The 19,660-nt window shown below is 42.1% G+C and overlaps 1 protein-coding gene across 10 annotated transcripts in view; it reads right to left on the bottom strand.

Annotated features, from left to right (window-relative positions):
• Nucleotides 1-19,660, bottom strand: part of LOC311203862 (transducin-like enhancer protein 4) — a gene marked incomplete at its 3' end in the record, with an annotated part of 98,647 nt that overhangs the window by 63,041 nt on the left and 15,946 nt on the right. For 8 of the 10 annotated variants that reach the window (XM_084278633.1, XM_084278636.1, XM_084278635.1 and 5 more), the window contains exon 5: nt 4,100-4,162. The exons of the other annotated variants lie outside the window; for them this stretch is intronic. In XM_084278633.1, the coding sequence (XP_084134759.1) occupies nt 4,100-4,162 (63 nt within the window). The remainder of the gene's footprint in view (nt 1-4,099; nt 4,163-19,660) is intronic. 10 annotated transcript variants of the gene reach the window in all.

Genomic DNA, 19,660 nt, shown 5'->3' with positions numbered 1-19,660 from the left:
TTCTTGCCTTTTTCAAAGACCAGAGTGACACTGGCTTTCCTCCAGTCCTCAGGCACCTCTCCTGTTCCCTCTTAAAGAGATGGCTTAGCAATATCTTCAGTAGAGTGCCCCCTCAGCACTCATGGGTACATAGATCTGTGGATGTCGACTGCGTAAATGATGTCTAAGCCAGTTCTCCTCAACCAAGGGAAGGTCTTCCTTTCTCCAGACTTTCTCTCCTCCCTCCAGGGTCTGGGATTCCTGAGAGACAGCCTTAGCAGTACAGTCTGAAGAAAAGAAAGCACTGAGTAACTCCACCTTCCCTATATCCCCTGTCCCCAGGGAACCCACCTCATTCAGCAGCAGACTATGAACACGGAACTATCTATACCAGTTGCAGCACATCAAAATTATAACAAAACCTGTAAGTATCTACCTACAACCTTGCAGACACCCCCTTCACCTTATGCAACAGGAACTACTTTGAGCATACTGGTATCTCACAACATCACAGGGAGATGGAAAATGACTGTTGCAACACAGGAAGCTTGCAACCGCAGCAGAAACTGAACACACATTGCACCTGAGGTCCACCTCATGCCTCGACCACAAAGTCACTCTTTCCTATCAAAATGGGAAGCTAGTATTTCTTGTTGCTGTTTTTTTTACAGTCTGCCAGAATCAACATAAAAACAAGGTATCACTTGACTGCATATTTAGGCAGGTTGGGGACTTTATTTTCAATACATGCTTGGATGATGTACAGCACAGTAAAACTGACTGAAGCCTGGATAACTTCCTGAATACTTTACTGGATTGCCCACTGAAACAAAGCAGGCACTAGTACACAGTAGGGTGATGTATTATAATTGCATCCTTCTCATGAGATCTCTAGCGATTTTGGCCACGATTTCTTACTTCTAAGTGAGTTATCGCAAGCCATTGATTCCTTACAAAGTTAACAAGCAATAAGACAAGTTAACCTGGTGCTATTATGAGGCAATAATATTGCCATCAGTGCATGTAACCACTGTATTTTGTTCATTTTTCCCTCAGGCACAATACAAAGGAGCCTGATCACATTTTTCAGCCACTATTCTACAATTAGACTGTATGCAAAATGCATAAACAGCAAAAGCACACTGCAATTCAATTCTCTATTAATCTAGAAGATGAAATAAAGAAACTTCCATTAAGACACTCACTTTTTAAAGACACAAATTAGATAGAAACCAAGACTAGCAGAATATTCAAATCTGGAGACCAGTTCTCTTTTGCCTCATCAGCATGTGCCAATCTAAACTGATTTAAGTAACTGTTTCTGCTAACAGAGGTCAAGCGATTACCAGGATTTTCCTAACCCCAATATGAAAACTATCACAATCAACGGTACTGTCAAGACACATAAGTCTTTTTGTGCTTCCCCTTTCAATGCCTCTCTGTTGTCTAGTCCCCCTTCTCTCTTGTTCAGTGAACTGAAAACACCTCCACACAAGGTGTACAGTGGCTTTTTTAAAGTGCTCCCTTCAGTCTTCATCAATGTGTGTAAAACTGCTTAAGTTGTGAATTTTCTGACTCCTCTCCTCTGTAGCCCTAATGGCTTTGACACAGTGCAAAACGCACAGAGAAGAAGCTGTAAGACTTGGAAAAGTTAGACATGCAAACAGGTGAAGGAAACTTTATGGTCCACAAATTTAGAAAGCAGAAAGTCTCACTAGTACAGAAGCCATATGAAAGCCTCCTTCCAGATCCAAAACTGCTTAACTCAAATCTCTGATCTACAACCAAAGAGAGGAAATAGCAGTCATTAAGCACCAGTGTGCTTAAGACCTCACTGGGTGGTACTGTACCTGAGACAGAAGTGGGTTGACATTATTTTCTGCATTTACCATCTGGATCCTCTTGGTTGTCTACCTACATACTTCTTGCAACTAGCACACTGATGACAAGCCACTGCAATAGCTAAGATTAAGTCCAGAATTAAAACTGCTCTCCATGCTTAGCTGTTCAACAGTGGTCAATGCCCCTGGCTCATAGTTTGCAAGTTACTGCACATGAGCATCAGATGGGAGATTGTCCTTGATGGAAAAAAAAGAAGGAAGCACAACATGCAACCTTCACAGTGCCTCCTCCCTCTAAAGGAGGCAGGGACTTAAAACTCCAGCTTCCAGGAGAATGACTCCAGGGAGATGTAGCTCCAAGGACAGGTGAGCATGATGCATATGGAGCACAGAAAAAAGAAAGAGCTTGTGCTTACTAGAGTCGGTGCTTGGAAACCTGCAGCCTTTTTTTTTTTTTTTCTTTCTCCTCCTTCATTTTACTTGAGATACAAAGGGGGTGGAGGCTAGGATCTCCAGACTCAAAGGCCAAAATCTATCAGTCACTGTGACTCAACACCCATCTTCTTCAAATGTATTCTAAGCTCATCTAATCCTTTTGCTTGTCTATTGGTGAGAAACAGGCACTGCAAAAAAGCACATGGGCTGGGTTTGTGGAAGTGGAGCAAGCAGGGCAGTGTGACTCACTTATGCACGGCAATAAAGTTGTGGGGTTTTTGCATTTCATTGGAAAACAGCAGTACTGGTACCTGCAGTACCATACGGGTATGAAGTTTCTAAACACAGTGTCACATACTCTGGAGAAGACGACTCTGCCACAAAATGCTGATGCCATGTCTTTGCCAAGTTCACAGCTTTGCCTGCCAAGTACTCACCCCTGCTTTTGTTTCCAAATTGTGTCATTTTACTGTTCACTTTAGCAGGAGCATGAATCAGCTTTACACCTCATTTTTATAGGCTGTGCTATTCCTGCACAGCAAATAAAACCCCGTAACTAGATGCATAGAGGCTCTGTAGCAGTCAAAGTACAAAATCAACAGCTACTCATGTTAGATCCACGCAGGACTTGAATTCTGGTCCCCCAGCGATATAACTAGATCATTACACATCATTTAGTTTCCACAAATCCATCTTTACAAGCAGAGGGTACAGCGGCCTCACGAACGCTGTCAGGTTCTAGTTTTGACAGCGTTATTCTCATTTAAAACACACGGAGACGCACACGCGCGTGCACACACACAGCGCATCAGCTGAATGCTGATGCTGAGCACACAGCCTCTTGTTTGCAGCAGCATGAGCAGCGCTCTTGAAAAGCAATTGCACTTTATGGAACAACTGAAAAGGTAAGAAAAAGAGTTGCTGCGTGTTCTCAGGCACCATGCCTTATGGATGCAGTGCAGAGAAAATACTCCTTCCAGCTTTGACTTCTCATTTGCCAGCTCTACTGAAATGAAACCATGTGTTAAATAGACGCATGCCAGCCTGTGCCAGCAGACCCCAGTCTTCAGCCCCTCTCCTCCAGCGGGGTGGGCAGTGGAAGTCATTATGCACCCAACGTCGCCGTTCATGAACCACACTTTCATTTTACTTCACACCTGCCTGTGGCTCCAAGGGTTCCTCTCTAGCTCCCAGCAACTCTCCCAAATCCCAGTGCCTCTCAAAGTATCTACAATGCACTCAAGATAATACCAGCAAATCATAATTTGGAGAAAATTAGTGCTTAGAGAAATTAGCTCACAGTGAGTTTCAATCTTCTGTATATATTCCCCAAATACAGAGAAAACATAAAAGGATTTAAGGTAATAAGTAATCTGGGATGCAGAGAGAAAAAAGGCAGGAAAAAACCCTGCATTTGTATGCCTACTGTGTTGGGCATCAGTACTTGGTATAGCAAAATAGAAGTTTCTGATGAACTTTAATGCCTGCCACCAAGAATGTAGCATGAATTGGGCCTTCCTAGCAGTTTTGCAAGCCACCCTCTGATTTCAGACCCACAAAGCTGGAACTGTGAGGAAAAACTGCACTGTACATGGCAGCAAAATATTTAAACAACGTAAATTTTGCTTAGCACATTACAACACATTACATTAAATAAATATATTTAGATTATATTAAAATGGACTTGGAGATTATAATGAAGTTACAGTTATAAAACACAGTGCAAAGTCATCTACAAGCACCAAGAGATTCATAAGAAAACAGCCCCAACATAAAGTCCCACTTTTTTAGTAGATATGATGAGGCAATCATTTAGATCAGCACCAGTACAAACCACTACATACCTCTTGGGACAGGAAGGGAATGACTTGTGCACATATAGCATTCAGCCTCTTGACAATTTCTGCCTGCAAGTGACAAGAAGAAAGAAGCTCAATTATGTAAATTCTCAGATGTGATCATCACCCATGAACATAGAAGATACATTTGTTTGTTTGGGGTTTTTTTTCCATCTCTAGTGATCCTCTGGCTAGGACAGATTATCAAAATGACAAAAGTATTTGTACACCAGTTCAATGGTCCCTGGGATCCTAATAATTTCTGACTAAAAGCTTTCCTTAAAGAACACAGTTCAGAACTGAAACAAAGAAAAGATTAATTCTGATTAGGCAATCATAAGCATGTAAAGTAAAAATCTTCAGATGTAACATAAAAGAAATAAACAAAATACTGTGTATCAAACTAAACTCTCTCCTAAGAGGCAAAAAGAAGGATTATTGCAAGTTACAGCAATGCCACTGAAAGCAAATGGAACAAACAAACTGATTCCTTCTGTGCTAACACTGGATATCACAACATTAGCAACACGTTATACAACTTCAGTGATTGTCCTTCTACCACATATTTTAGGAAGGGATAATACAGGTTTGCATCATATTCATGCTGTTATCAATCCCAAAATTAGTAGCAGTTACTTTCATGTTGCAATTGTGCAGAAATGGGTAACATACAATGTTTTATTTCCATACTGAAGACCAATTCTTATTCTGTGCATTTAATCTGAGTATCGCAATAGAGACCAAGGGGATTTGGAAAGACAACACAAAAAATATAGCTCCAGAAAAAGAATATTTAAAGCCACACCAACTTTCTTAGAAGAAATCGTAGCTTTCTTATAATAAATTGTAACCTGGGTCAGTTCCTCATTATACATTAGAGGACAGAATGCTCTTCCTCCTTCAAAATTACTAATGGTATGACGAAGACATACAAACTTGCTCAACTTAGGCTTCCTTTTCACAGTAACCCTCCCAGCCTTTTTGCTTTGCTGTCTTTTTAAACTGCAGATGCTTAAGAGCCTATCAAACAGAAAGGCCGAGAACTAGCTGTGAAAAAAGACATAGCCACATACATTCCTGGGTGCAAGGAAGATTACAGTTACACAGGTACATAAGCAGAGGTGGGGGTACACGTGACCCTAACTCTGCCCCTCTGTGCACACTGTGATACACCCAAGGGAACACACACTACTCTGCCATGCAATTTCTTCATTCTTCTGAAATCCATCTAAACTCCCGCAGGTTATTTATACAGCAATTCCTATGCTACACTGTACCGGTATCTTCTCATTGGTCTTCACTGTTTGTGCAAGTCCTGATCATGTTAAAGCTAAGCATTTCAAAACAGGTTCTGCGTTCACCTACTCGACCTTTTCTGTTTATTCAGCAGCATGGGTGCCTTAAAGGACACTTGAGAACATGTTCTGCTCACCACAAAACTAAACTACCTGCTAATTTCAAGGGTCTGTATGTGCCTGCAGTATCAGTTATCTGACAATGTAAAACTTAAATACCCCATTAAATAGCGTTCACTATACTAGCTGATGCAGAGATTTACGAACTGCTTGTTACACAGAGCAGTACAGGGAGTGACAAGATGTGTGCATCTACACTTCAGCCAGAGAGACTGTACGATCTAACACAGCATTACTTGAGAAACAATATTTGATTAAGGAATCCTAGACTGTAGTATAATGCACAGCTGCGAAGTACCTGTGCTGTAGTGGTTCAAGCACCATTAATTTAATCATTTCCAAATTTTGGGTCCTAGCCACGCTGTTTTGTGGTTTGTGGGTTTGGGTTTTTTTAAATAAGGAATCTCATGAGTGCCTTAAGACCAGAGAGAAAAAAAAACACACATCCTGCTCTTTGCGGCTTTTACGTATGAAAACTCCAAAATACCACATTACTGGCTTGAGCTGAAGCTACTCTGACCTGCCACTTAACATATGCATGCCTTAATAAAAAAAGGCACATGCCACTTTCCTCCACAGCAAAATAACTCTTTCTATCCAACTTCAAAAGGCTGATGCAGCCGTACCCATCTCCCCCACAGCTCCTGGGGAGAGTCTTTGCCTCGGCTGCACTCAGCAGATGACCATTCTTCCACTGCAGCTACGTCAGCTGGACACCTCTACCACACCACTGAGGAAGAGAGAATAAAACTGGCTCCAAGAGCCATGATGAAGCTTAGTGTGCAGTTTTTAAAAGCTTATAGAATCATACGATTTTTAAGGCCAGAAGGGGCTGTTACAATTGTCTTATTCGACCTCCTCAGTAATGCAGGCTGTAAAACTTGACTGACTTTTCCGTCAATCCTGTAAATTCTAGTTCAGCTGGAATATAGCTTAGTCAACAAAAATAATTTTATTCAACTCACTTTGAGGCATTTCTTCTCAATTAAGGCACGCAACCCCAGCTATTTCAAGCTATTTTGGCCGTGATGCTTTTCTTTTGATCACTTTCCTCCTCCCCGCCCAACAAAAGAAGTACATCTCTCTTCTACTGCTCTTCTGGCCAAAAAAAGTAGTTGAAACATTATTTGCTCAGTATTTATACAAAAATTCACCTCCGGCAGATTCAGAGCCTAAGAAACAGCAAAAAAGTGTCTTCCAAAAAACTCTAAGTGAAAGCAGGTGACTGAATATGAGCGGTTACACAACCGTAATAAAACTCTTGACATCAATGCCAGTGGAGTGCAGAGGAGCAAGCCCTTTCATGCTGTGCACAGGAAAGTGAGCTGATTGAGACAGCACCCAGCTCAATCTACAGAGAAGGAAAAGAGCTCACTGACAGCTCAGGGAAATGCCGGGACCTCCCCTGGCAGCACTTCCCAGCCAGGCAAGGGGCCCGAAAGGTCAGTCACAGCAAAGCTGAGAAGCCCCTGCTAGGCCAAACCAGGCCTCCACGTTCTTTCCATGCTCTTTCCTTACTGGAACAGTCTTCACTCTTCCTAACAAGGAGAGTGCCCCCACAAGTGCGTGGCTGTGTGTGCAGTTAGGTTGTATCGCTCCCACACCTGGGCAGCAAGCAAATGGCCCAAGCAAGCAGCAGTGGACCGCAGAGGAACAGCATGGCTGAAGCGCAGCCTGCCCACCTCAGGAGACCGCGTGAAGGGAAAAAAAGCTCTAGTTCCTCACATGGAAAGCTGAAGTTGCCTCAGAAGCACGTTTGCTTCTGCAGTTATCTGATCTTGCCTCTTTTGTCCTGTGGAACCAGGGCTTAGAGAGGCATCGCTTATTTACAGGCCTTTCCACTGGGCGCCAGTTATCGGCCAGCAATACTGTGGGCACACACACACTTCTAATGGCCTATGTTTTGAAACCAAGTCTAATCTGATGGCGCAGCGCCCAAAATCCTTTTCCAGCATAGCCATTAAAGGATGTAGGTTATTGCTGTTGTCACCATTGATATTTGTCATTGTAATGTAATTAGGGCCCTAAAATGATGCATTACAGCCCTTGGCACAGCTTCTATTAAAATCTTTTCTTCTGCTCACTGAACTGCGACCTGCTTTCTGATGAATAACAGACAGACAGCTTTAGGGTGAGGAGCAGATTCATCAAAGAAGTATTTTTCAGCTCTGGAAATAAAATAAATAAATAACAGAGGGCAAACTAGGAAGAAAAGCACAAGGAAGGAACAGAGGGGGGAAAAAAAAAAGAAAGACACACACAGTGCATTTGAATTTCATCTGACCACTTGAAATTCTGATTGCATCTGATGAATCTTTCTTAGGACAATATATTCCCGGCCTGTGAATCACATGGTTAATCAGGGCTCTAATCTGCTATCCATCAGCCTATGCCAGCACTGTAACTTCCAATCAAATTTATAGGTTATGTGGGTCACGCATCCCTGAACAACTACATTCACGGATATCCCATTTAAACCAGCACAGACTCTGAAATGCTGTTGTTAGGGTTACTGAATGTTATAATACTATTCAAAGCTTTATGAAAGCTCCTGATAAACAGCTGCTAAATTATTGCCCGTGGATACAGCGCGATGCTCTGAAATAGCATTAATGGCCCAATAAAAGGGCGATTGTTCATGCCAAAATATAAAAAGGATAGCTTTTGCTGCCATGGTTTGTCAAATATGTTAACAAACACCGACACTTCTATTACTCCTTTCCCTAAACACAAAGGATGTTTGGTTTTGCGTAAAAACACACCAGCATGGAACCAGAAACATGAGGGAAAGGCAGGCAGGGAAGGCTCATGCTGGAATTATCTTTTTACTTATCTAACGAAAGTTTGTACTGTTTCCATCTTTTGGGAGACACCTAAAAATGACACTTATTTTAACAGCTTTGAGCTTTTTTCCTAGCCATGTACGTGGTATATCTTTTAAGATGAGAAAGCTTTTGTATTTATTAACTACAAAGTCAATAATGTTCTCGTTTTGTTAGGCATATAAAGAGACAGCCATAAAATCACAGAATCACAGAATCGTAGGGGTTGGAAGGGACCTCAAGATACCATTGGGTCCAACCCCCAATGTGTCAGAATCAGACACAAGTAAAGGAATGAAGACTAGTACCAGTCAACAGTCCCTCAGTATCACTGCAGGGATACCACACAAGAGCAACAGTTTAGCTGCCCAATTCAGCCAACAAAACCCAATAGTTACATGGTACCTAAGTGCCTAAACGTGCCTAAAACCCTGACGTTTAAAAGTATTCAGAAGAAGAGAAGCCTTCAGGGAAGGCTACATCTCAGGTTCCTGAGGTAAGTCAGCCCATGTAAGGGGCTGAGCAAAGCTGGTCCTTGGGGTACAACCACAGTCTCACAGCTACCAGCTGTACTCAGAAGGGAGCATGTGATGGACCATTAGACTCCTAAATCCCTTTGAGGATGGCGACGTAAGGGTTTAATTCAATTTACCCTTGCCACACACAGCTAAAATAGGGCATAAGCACATGGTAAAATATGGGAATGTGTTTAAGTGCCTTGGTAAGTATTTTAGCATATGTCCAAATTCTTAGCACAGATGGGGACTAAAAGAGAAGCAAGAGTCATATAACCTCCAGATATTAAAATACTCAGCAATGTTCTAATACATAGGGAGTTCAGAATCAATCTGTTGCTTAAAAATCTCCATTTGCATTCTTTTTTGGTGAAGGGAAAAAAAAGAGAATTGGGATTTTATTTATAGTATATAAACTTCAGGAAAATATTTCCACTATATTTCACAAAGTTCCATAGTTATTACAATTATAAAAAATTGCTGGTAAAGAATTACTACTGGAGGCTGTAGGTCTGTCAGTGGAATGGAAACAAAACTACTATATATGTATTATTGAAATAAAACAGAATAATAAAACACTATTGGGAAACCCATTTCAGCAGCCAGTAGGAAAAAGAATATATGCAATTACACTTTCAGAAAAATAATCTGAAACAACTGTTATTTCAGGTTTAATTTGTTCTACACAATGCAGGCTTTGCCAAAAAGATCAATCTAGTTTATTAAGTGCTTACCAAGAACACATGCACACACCCATAATATCTAAACAAGCATTTCACAAATTAGCGAGAACAAAAAACATTATGACATCGTAGGAGACATATCACGACTCTGAATAAAGCACACAAAAAAGCTAATCTTAGTATTTCATAGAAAATTAACTCTTCTTTCATAAAGAAGAATGTGTTTTGTTTTAATCACAGACTGTTGTCTGGAAGTGCTTACTCCATTTCTACAGAACTGGAAGAAATACTGCAAGCGCTGAATATAAAATTTCTCTCCAGCCCTAAAGGAATGGCATTTGGAAACTGAGCCACAAAGAGTCTAGTCTTGTAGTCAAAGAGAGTGGAGGGAAATGTTCTCTGGTGAGGAGGATACTAAACAGGAAACAACTTCTGCACTAAGCCAATTGCTCAAGTTCAGGAGCTTTAATTTGAGAAATGCATGTACAAGTTGAACACAAGCAGCACCACCAGACTTTGCTGAATAATCACTGGTATGTTCTCCACCTCACTTTCCTATCCTTTACAAACATCCCACCTAAGCTCATGAAGTACTGTAAACTTGATACCTACCCTTTGTAAGTTAATTTAGGTGCTTATTTTGCACAAAATACTGCAGACAGCAACATAAGCAATAAACTTGAGTGGCAGACTTTTCAGAATCAATTTTCTAATGTACATCCCGATCCGTGGGCTGCTGAAGTGAACTGGTAAGACATGGCTTTTATTTAATGTCTCAAGAACCATGTGGAGCTCAACTGAGTAAAAAAAGGATACATATTGAATCACTCATGATTAAGACAATAAAAAGCAAGTCAAGTAAGGTGACATATAAACATGCTTCAAGCCTGACACTTGAGAAAGTCGGTGTTTTTCATTAATACCGACTTCTGCCAGCAAACGGGAACAGAAATGCACAGCCTGGAGATCCCGATCATCCTTCAGTTGTTGAGGCTGCCAGCAGGTAGCAAGCTGCTTCCTGCCCTGCCCTGCCAGAAGCACCTGCACAGCATCCAGAAAAAAGCCTGCAAGTGACACTTGTAGTGGCAGAAACACTTAAATTTCCCTTACTCCAAGGCAGCAGGAAATACTTGCTGAAAAAGCAGACAGAAATAAGAGGAGGACATGCCCAAGGGAGGTGCTGTTTCCATCAGTAGAGCCCTGAAGTCCTCCATAAGGTACTATTCCCTCACACATCACCAATCCTCAGCAATATTTGTTTTATGAAAAAAGGCCTCATAATACAGGGATGAGAAGTTTCCACGACTCTCCACTAACTGAAGGAATGTGAAAAAAATACCCCAAATAAACCCAACAAACCCGCTCTTTTTTCAAGTCCCATGGCATTGCACTAAGACAGCTTCAGCTCCCGATTCAGACTTTTGCATATCACAGAATCACCAGGTTGGAAAAGACCTTGATATCATCAAGTCCAACCATGCTTGTTCACTACTAAACCATATCCATAAGCACCTCGTCTACTGTCTTTTAAATACATCCAGGGTCAGTGACTCAACTGCCTCCCTGGGCAGCCTGTTCCAGTGCCGGACAACCCTTTTGGTGAGGAGTAAGGTCCCCCCTCAGCCTCCACCTCTCCAGGCTGAACAACCCCAGCTCCCTGAGCTGCTCCTCAGAAAGCTTGCTCTCCAGACCTTTCACCAGCCTGGTTGCCCTTCTCTGGACACATTCTAGGACCTCAATGTCTTGTAGTGAGGGCCCCAAAACTGAACACAGTATTCAAGGTCTCCTAGATGCAATCAGGTCAGAATTTTTCTGGTCTGAGCCTCTTCTTGCAACTGTAAGTGTACAGTGGTTGTAGAGCCCAGTTTTGATTTAAATAGATGAAGAAAGTCCTCTATTTATTTACAACACTATTTCATACTCTCTCAGGCGTAGCAGGAAAAGCAGATAGAAATAAATAGTGCAGATCAGTAGTTCCAGTGTATACATTTTGAAAAAGTAAAAAAAAAAAAAAAAAAGAAGAAAAAAAAGAGGTGAGAGACAAAAACTTGTTCTCAGTAGGCTTATGTTTCATTGGGGGTGTCCTTAACTGCCCTGGAAAAGTATTAAGAAGGCAAGATTTGAGGAAAAAGCTGAAAACCTCTAGCAGGTTAATCTAAAAGAAACCATGCTTTTAAAGTTACATATCTAGCACATAGGAAATGGGGTTCTGCTGCTCTTTCTAAGTGTTACCACAAAATAAACACCAAAATCATTTTTCCTCTACGAAGTAGAGCTGTCAGTGCCCACTTCTGATCCTCACCAGCACTTACCTTTCATTTGGAAATACACACACAAAAATCTGGAGTAGCTATAGGCACCCGCTAACCCTACACCCACTGTCTGTATAATGGCTACAGGGCTTGCTGTGGAGCTGCGTGCCTCAAATGTTAACCAGCTGCTGATACGCTATCATGGCTGGGAACTGCAAAGGCTGTGCCAGAGTTCCAGCTACATCTACAAGGTTGTACTGTTAAGTCTTGGAGCTCACAGAAAAGACTGTGTCCAATGATGTAACATCTCAGAGTCTGACAAAAAGAAAAATAAAATTTTGTTTCTTCCTTAAGTGTAGCAATGTTCCGGGTTTTAAGGAACCCCATAAAGCTCATCATTAAACTTATAAAAATAGCAATCAGAAGTCCTGCATTAAAAAACCAACCAACCAACCAACCAAACACCACCCCCCCGCCCCCCCGAAAAGCAACGTGACTCCTGAACTCCATTTATTTGCTTCCAGATTCATCTGGAGGCCAGGAATCAGCCTTTCTGTGTCAGGAGCAACGTTAGTTCTCTTCCAGCCCTGGTTTCCTTTGCCTCAGACCTGCAGGTTATGAAAGATGGAGCCCACCTGTCTGATTCATTGATAATCTCACTTTATTATGTTTGCTTCCAGAAAAAATAAATATTAGGAATCAGCACGCTGATCCATTCAGTGGATTTGTTAGGTCTGCTTACAAGAATTCTTAACAGTGTTTGAAAACTTTGTCGTGTTTTGCCTTCAATCCCTCATCTCTTCTTCCTACCCAGCAATTTCACACCATGTGGTGAATAGCTATCAATTAGCTTAAGAAACCCAGCAAAAAACCCCAGGTATTTATTTCAAGGAAAAGTAGTCTACACAAAGGAAACAACATTTTAACTCCTTTTCCATTGCGACTTCCTGTTGTACTATGAAAATGTACTCAGATACAATTTCCACAGATTAAGGCAACAGATTTTTGTATTTGACATAAAAGACAAAAAATATCCTGCCCTTTTTAGGCCAGTACACAAAAGTGTTATTTAAACAACACCCCGGAAGACAGAATACTGCAGTGGATTTTATAACAATCCTGTAATAAAGCTTCAGTTTTGGATCCTTGCAACAATACGAAATGAAGTGAGGCATGTTACTATCTCAACATTTAAACCAAGTGGAAGTATGATACCTGTTAATTCTTTCTGAAAGTAAATAAATGTTTCATATGCCTTAGTGGTATCAGTAAAGTCCTGATGATCAGATGATCAGTAAAGTTCTTCCAGTTCCTGGAAGAAAGTGATCACCTGAGAATCAGATTACACATAAGACACTTTTCATGCTTCCCCAACTGGAGAGCTTCTTTTCTTAAAATCGATCCCCAACATGTGAAAGTTATCTAAAACACAAAATGTGCCTAAGTAGGGCACATTTTCTTTCACACTGAATTTAAATGGAAGTTCCAGCTTCAGGTGCTGACTAATGATTTCTTTATGCTTTGAGATGGCAATGTCACATTCCTACAGAAGCACAGGCTACCAGCTTCCATCCTGCAGCACCCTATGGATAGGATGGGCAAGCCAGGATGAACTGTCACCAGCCTCCTAGCTTGTGTCTTACACTGCACCACATGGTGTAACACAGCCAGTCAGGATCCCAGTTCCCTTTGTCTGGAACAGGTGGGCCTGGGACTAAAAGGCACATCAGCGAGGAGCTGGACAGCTGAGTGGATTCATCCAACAAGGAACGACTGGAAGTTCCAGCATTTCACACACCTCTGCTTATACTTGAGAGTATATTGATTCATATTTATATTTTTTAACTAAAACACTTGCTGCGACAACTACTCAAGAGAAAGGGATTGTTGATGCGGCAGAATCCTGCTTGCCTGAGATCAACAACAATAAATCCCCCACTCTGCAGCTTGATTCCTATTGAGAAGAAAATATTGATATGAATTGTCATTGCTCATAATTTCAGTCACCATGGATCGTAACTACCTCTGCTGAAAGTAGCTCGATTTGGATTTCAGCATTTCTGGGTTTCTTCCTATTTTTCTGCTAACTGAAGGAGGACTAGGGAAGAACAGGTCATTGGAGCCTTCGACTTGGGAATATCTCCCAAGTGGTAGTTTCACCAGCAAAGTACACCTAAAATCACCAGACAGTTTACAATTACCTTTTTAACCTTCCTAAAAAGACACATTTGCAAAGCAAATGCTGAGACACTTGTAAGACATGCATGCTTAGCATGTTCGGGAAATTCACTTGTCCGAGACAACTGGGTATGTTGAGTACATCTTGATGTTCAATTCATTTGAATGGTATTCCCCCAGTAAGACTCCTGCCAGGACAGACTCAGAGTCAAGCAACACTAAATGACATTTATCTTTAAACTACATCAGCATTATTGAGGTTTTCAAATACGCTTCACCCAAGAGGGATTTTAACGTAAAATAACTTTTTAAAGAAACACAAAGTTTGATCAAATGCCATAAAAAGAACAGGAGTCATGGAGTGAAGGAGAATTCTCTGGCTCGTAAATGTAGATTTCCTGAAACCTTTTCCAGGTCTGTAACTCCCTGTGAGATCACACTTTATGTGGAGAGCTACTATGAACTGCATTAATTTCAGACAAATGCTCAAGATGCACCATATGTTAAGTGCGCTCTTCGTCATGCTGTACCTACAGACTTTAATAAAAACATCTAGAACGTGGAAAGTAGGTCAAATGTAAGCAAATGAAAGGGGTAAATAATCAACCCTATAAACAGATTAACCGTGTGACAATAATAGCAACGCACTTCTCTTTAAATATGTTCTTATCAGGAAAGGCATCAGTCAAACAGGATCCCTTCCTGAAGTTGGTCCAGTTTCGCAGCCATGATTCCCTTATGAAGGTGCCTGGGCCAGAAACAGAGATCACACACCCACCAATTACCCTGTAGCTTCACATGGTCTTTGAACTGGCAGAGAAACAGGAACTGAAGAAGCTCTCCCCTAATCCAACTACTTCTGCTCACCCCACCCTTGTGCTGCTACCAGCATTTTTGCTGGTATGTGGTGAACTAAGCACCGAACTTATCCAAGTTAAAACCCAGACAACCCTCTGCCCACCCCTTTTTAATTTTGAATACAAACCCCATCCCAGACCCAGTTTACCATGGAGTTAACCCAAAGGCGGGCTAACCCCTTTCATTAGCAATGCCAGCTTCTCACCCACCTCAAGCGCACATAAAACTTCAGTCTCAGGCACACAAAAACCTCTAAGCTGAGACTTTTTGTGAACACTCCTCTGAGTCAGAAAACAAGAGCACAGCTAAGAGAGAGAACCACACAGCAGCACTCCTGGCTCATCTCGCTACAAGGACCGATACTTCTCCCAGCACACGAAGGCACTCTGTTTCACTTCCTCCACTACCCTGCAACCAAGGCATACTGCTGTAACCACAACCTAAACTTTTCACCTCTCGGGTTAGCATCACAATCTGGTTTAGCTGCAAGTTTCAACTTGTCTTTAGAGCCTCCTGTTACATCATCCGGTAAACCAAATCACCAATACCCAACTGCACAGTGAATTCAAAGCAATAAATAAATAAAAGCTAGTGAACATTTGTGGTGGACATCCTAGCTCGGCAGCGGTCAGATGAAGAAATTAAATGCTGTGGTCAAAACTGTGGAAAAAAAAAATAAAACCCACTCATAAAACAACGTAGGGGTGTTTTTTTCATTTATAGCAGACAGCACAACAGACAGCGAAACCACATTTCCATGCCCGGCTGTTGGTTTTTGTTGTGTGTGTGTGTGGTGGTGTTTTTTTAATGGATCGCTGGCTTTTTGCCATGGAGTAATTCTATGGTTTACCAAAATGCAGTCTCTGGGCTTGTTAATTTCATATTTAGTTAGCTAGGTCTGTAATCGTGCCACCCTTTTAATCAAAAAGGTTTCAGGCAAGCATTTATATGAAAAATACTCATGCAAATGCTAACATTTTTACCCACAAAAATACACAGAGGTTGTATCTATTTTGGTTTATGAGAATCTGTTTTGCACAAGCTATTATAATTATTTCTTTTCATAACAGCAGTTTCCCATGACAATTAGAGACTAAGTTGTGTTATTCTGTTTGCATTAGAAATTTGCCAAAATACAAGAAAGGAGACCTTAAAATCATTGAACTACCTACTGACTGTTTGCAAACCTGTTTGTGTGTAATCACTATCTGTTTTTCACAAAGATGACAGAAAAAGCCGGGGGGGGGGGAGGAGGAAGGGAGGTAAATTCGATGACTAGTGGATAGCTCAGACTGCATTTCCTTTGTGTGAGCCTCAGTGAAGATAAAAGAGTAACTTGGAAAATATTAACCTTTACTATAAAGGGAAGGCAGTTCAAAATGACTGATTGCTTTACTGAAATAAGTCAGCTTTCACTACTTTAACATACCACACTTCATAGGTGAAAGCAAAGGAAAGAGGAGCGAGGAAAAAAGTTTACTTTTATCAACAAGGGATATATAGTGAGTTCACCATTGCAAGCGTAACTTCAGCTCAGGAACACAAGACCTGCAGTTGCCTTTGAACTGGCCACAGGTCTGCTCATGAAGCTGGAGAAATACTCAGCACGCACAGTAAAACCCTGCCAACTTCTCAGTTAGCAGGACCCAAGCAAGTCGGTGTGGTTAAAGCACACCTGTGGGTATTCCAGTCACACCGCTGACACCATCCACATGCTGCAAAAGGACTTTATCTTAACTCCGTCCCTCTAAGCAAAGTTTTAGAAATACATGCCATTTCCCACCAATGCAGCCCAGAGCAATACAAAATCACTCTCAATACGCACCAGAGAGCCTGCATAGAGTTCACTTGATCTGGCTGTAAATTAGAATTTCTCCAGCTCTGTTGACTAAGTTAGGCTGTACACCGAGAGATATTATAGTCTTGCTAAATTCATAGCTGCTCTGCCTCCAAAATTGGCACCCTTGTGAGGAAGGGTAACCAGAAAGGTAGCGGCAAAGAGATGCCTGGACAGATAAAGTGACCTACTTTACCATCTAAATCCCGCTGCTTCTCCAAAGTGGAAAAGCACAGCAGTGTTTCAGTGGAGAGCACCAGGTATCAAACCTTCCTCCTACATTATGCTGAATACAGCCCTCAGACTAGTACTTCTTTTTCAAAGTCCAACTTGCATTTATGCTCAAAACTAGATTTAGAGCTTCTCACACGTGTGGGGTAGTCACATGCTGAGGAGTGAAGATTCAGGGGAAGCTGTGATCCTCACTGTTGAATACTAAGCTGGTTTGCCTAATCTTTTGACAACTCACACGGTCCTTATCTTTCTTCAATCTCTGCAACAATGTATCAAGAAAGAGCCTTGTACAGATTCGTTGTCTAATGGGCAGGTAGAAATTCAAATGAGTATAAAAAGAGACTGGGAAAATAGTTACTTGAGATGTACACCAAGAGCCTACCTCAGACTAATTCTGCATGGAACCAGGCACAGAAAGATTTAACAAACCCTGTATTTTCCCTAACTTTGTAATACAATTGCTCGTACCAGAGAATCAAGGTCCCACGGTGCTGCAACGACTGCACATGTAAAAAGTTCCACCTCCAACATTTGCCAAGGTTTGGGCACGCAGGAAGAAAGTAGTGACAAAAATCAAAGCATTGGCTACATTACTGCTGAAAGGTACATCACTGGAGCATGCTAATTGCAGCTGGGATGGAACAGACAGCAGAATTCACATGGGAGGCGAAATGGGGACAAAACTGTCTTGGGAAAGAGCATCCTGCCCCAAGCATCTTACAATCTAGAGAGATAAACACAGCCACTTCTAAGCGAATCCCATGTAGTATCACCTCACCTCCCATTCCTTAATGTATTGCTGTCCAAAAACTCCTTTGTGGTAAGGGTTATGCTTCAGGAAATAGTATTACTTCCACTTCCCAGAGAGAGAACTGAAGCAGTGAAAGCCAGAGGTGAAGTCTCCAGAAGATATGTAATGGGATTTTTAAAAATGCCTAAGCTGACTAGACATGTAATTCGGGCAGAAAGTCAGCAACAGACAAATGCTTAAGACTGCCCAGAGCTCTTAGGCACAAGTGGGGGCTCCTACCCATACCTACAGATACATAAATCTACCTTTGCATCTTTAAAAAAAAGGCACATCACATACAAATGCTGGAGCACCACAAGAATTTAGGCATTAAAATCCCAAACTACAGTCTTCAGCTCTTTTCCTCCCCGCTCAGGAATCACAAAGCATTGAAGTTTCCAGAAGTGTACAGGAGTTTCCACCTGCAGCACTGAAGCTCCCTATCAACCCTGCTCAGTCCCCTTCCTAGACATGTTCAGAACAGTCTTCAGCTCAGCAAGACCAAGCTCTTTGGCATCCAGCTGACAACTAAGCCTTGCAAACACCCTCCTCCTGCAACTCCCCCAACTCAAGGCTTCTCCACCTATACCCCCCCCAGGGAACTGAGAGACGCTGCCAGAATTATTCCCACATAAAATACTGTAGCAGCACATTAAAAAAAAAAAAAAAAAAGGGGTGGGGGTGGGCGGGGAAGAGACTGACTTCTGTGTAACAGATTAGTAGTTAAAGAGTTTAATTAGTGCATTATGCACATGACTTTAATTCTTTCTTTACTTCTCGTTCCCACCTCTTAGCAGAACACCCTAATAGGCTTCACCTGGGAAAGAAATACTCCCAACGTTTCCCCTGGAGAAGTCCCTTTTCCAGTTCCTGCTCAGAATCATCATACATGAAAAAACACCATGGGCTAAAACATGTAAATAGGTTTGGGGCAGGGACTGAAACCCAGCCCAACTCCTTCCAGCTGGCCAGTCTTTCCAGGGCGACAGCACAGCACGCATCTCTCCTCTTTCAGCTCTACTGAACCATTAAGGATCTCATGCAAACCAGACAGCTTTCTGCTGGGTATCCTGGTCATTCTCCTGGGAGAGAGGATGCGTGGGTCTCACTGGTAGACAGAAAAGTAGCTGAACTCAGATGATCCAAGAGCGTTGCCTTCTCCAGCTTTTTGTTTGGATTTTGTTGGGATTTTTGTGGGGTTTTTTAAGAAAAATGCATACCATGCTTACATTTCAAAAAAAAAAAAAAAAGTTTAGGTGTCACTCTTCAAAAAGTGTTTCTGAAGCTCCTAAGCCAAGACAGCATGTCCCAGCAGCACCAACCCTCACACCTCAGCCTTCAAGCCGCGAGAGGCTTCAGACACACCCGTGCAGCGTTTCCCTGTGCACTACCCTCTGCACAGGCTGCATTTCCCTGGCTCTGTGCCGAATCGCTGAACTCATCCCACGGGCTGCAAGTGTCGCTCTGCCCACCTTCAGCCGGCCCAGCAGCCCAGTGGTGCCGAAGCGCCCGCAGCATGACTCTTGTCTTGCTGCAGACAGCGGTCAAGACGGCTTATCTGAGGTCTGACCGGTAGCCCTGGACAGCACAACCCAGAAACCTGCACTTCCCGCTCAAGCCTCAGACCTTGGCAGCTGCATCTCATTCACCTGGGAGCTCTCTGCTTTGCTGCACATTAATACAGAGGGGTATTTCCTGTGTCTACAGATTTTCAGGCTCTCCAGGTTCTGTCGCAGGCTTAAACAAACCTCATGACCCTTAATACAGTGCATACTTACAGCGGCATTCTTCTTTGAAAATGTGTAAACTAAGATTATCCCAGGATCCTTCTCATCCACACAAAAAGACTTGTTAAAAATCAATGCTGTAGAAGAAATACACACCTGAGTGCCAGGCAGAACACAGAGCTAAGTAAATAGGAACTAAACAAAGGACAAAGTCAATTTCTTACGTTCACAAGGCCTGCATGTCCATTTGGCTGAA

This window comes from Gallinula chloropus (assembly GCF_964237585.1).
Source record: "Gallinula chloropus genome assembly, chromosome: Z".
In the NCBI taxonomy this organism is placed as follows: domain Eukaryota; kingdom Metazoa; phylum Chordata; class Aves; order Gruiformes; family Rallidae; genus Gallinula; species Gallinula chloropus.
This window is presented reverse-complemented; position numbering and strand designations above follow the sequence as displayed.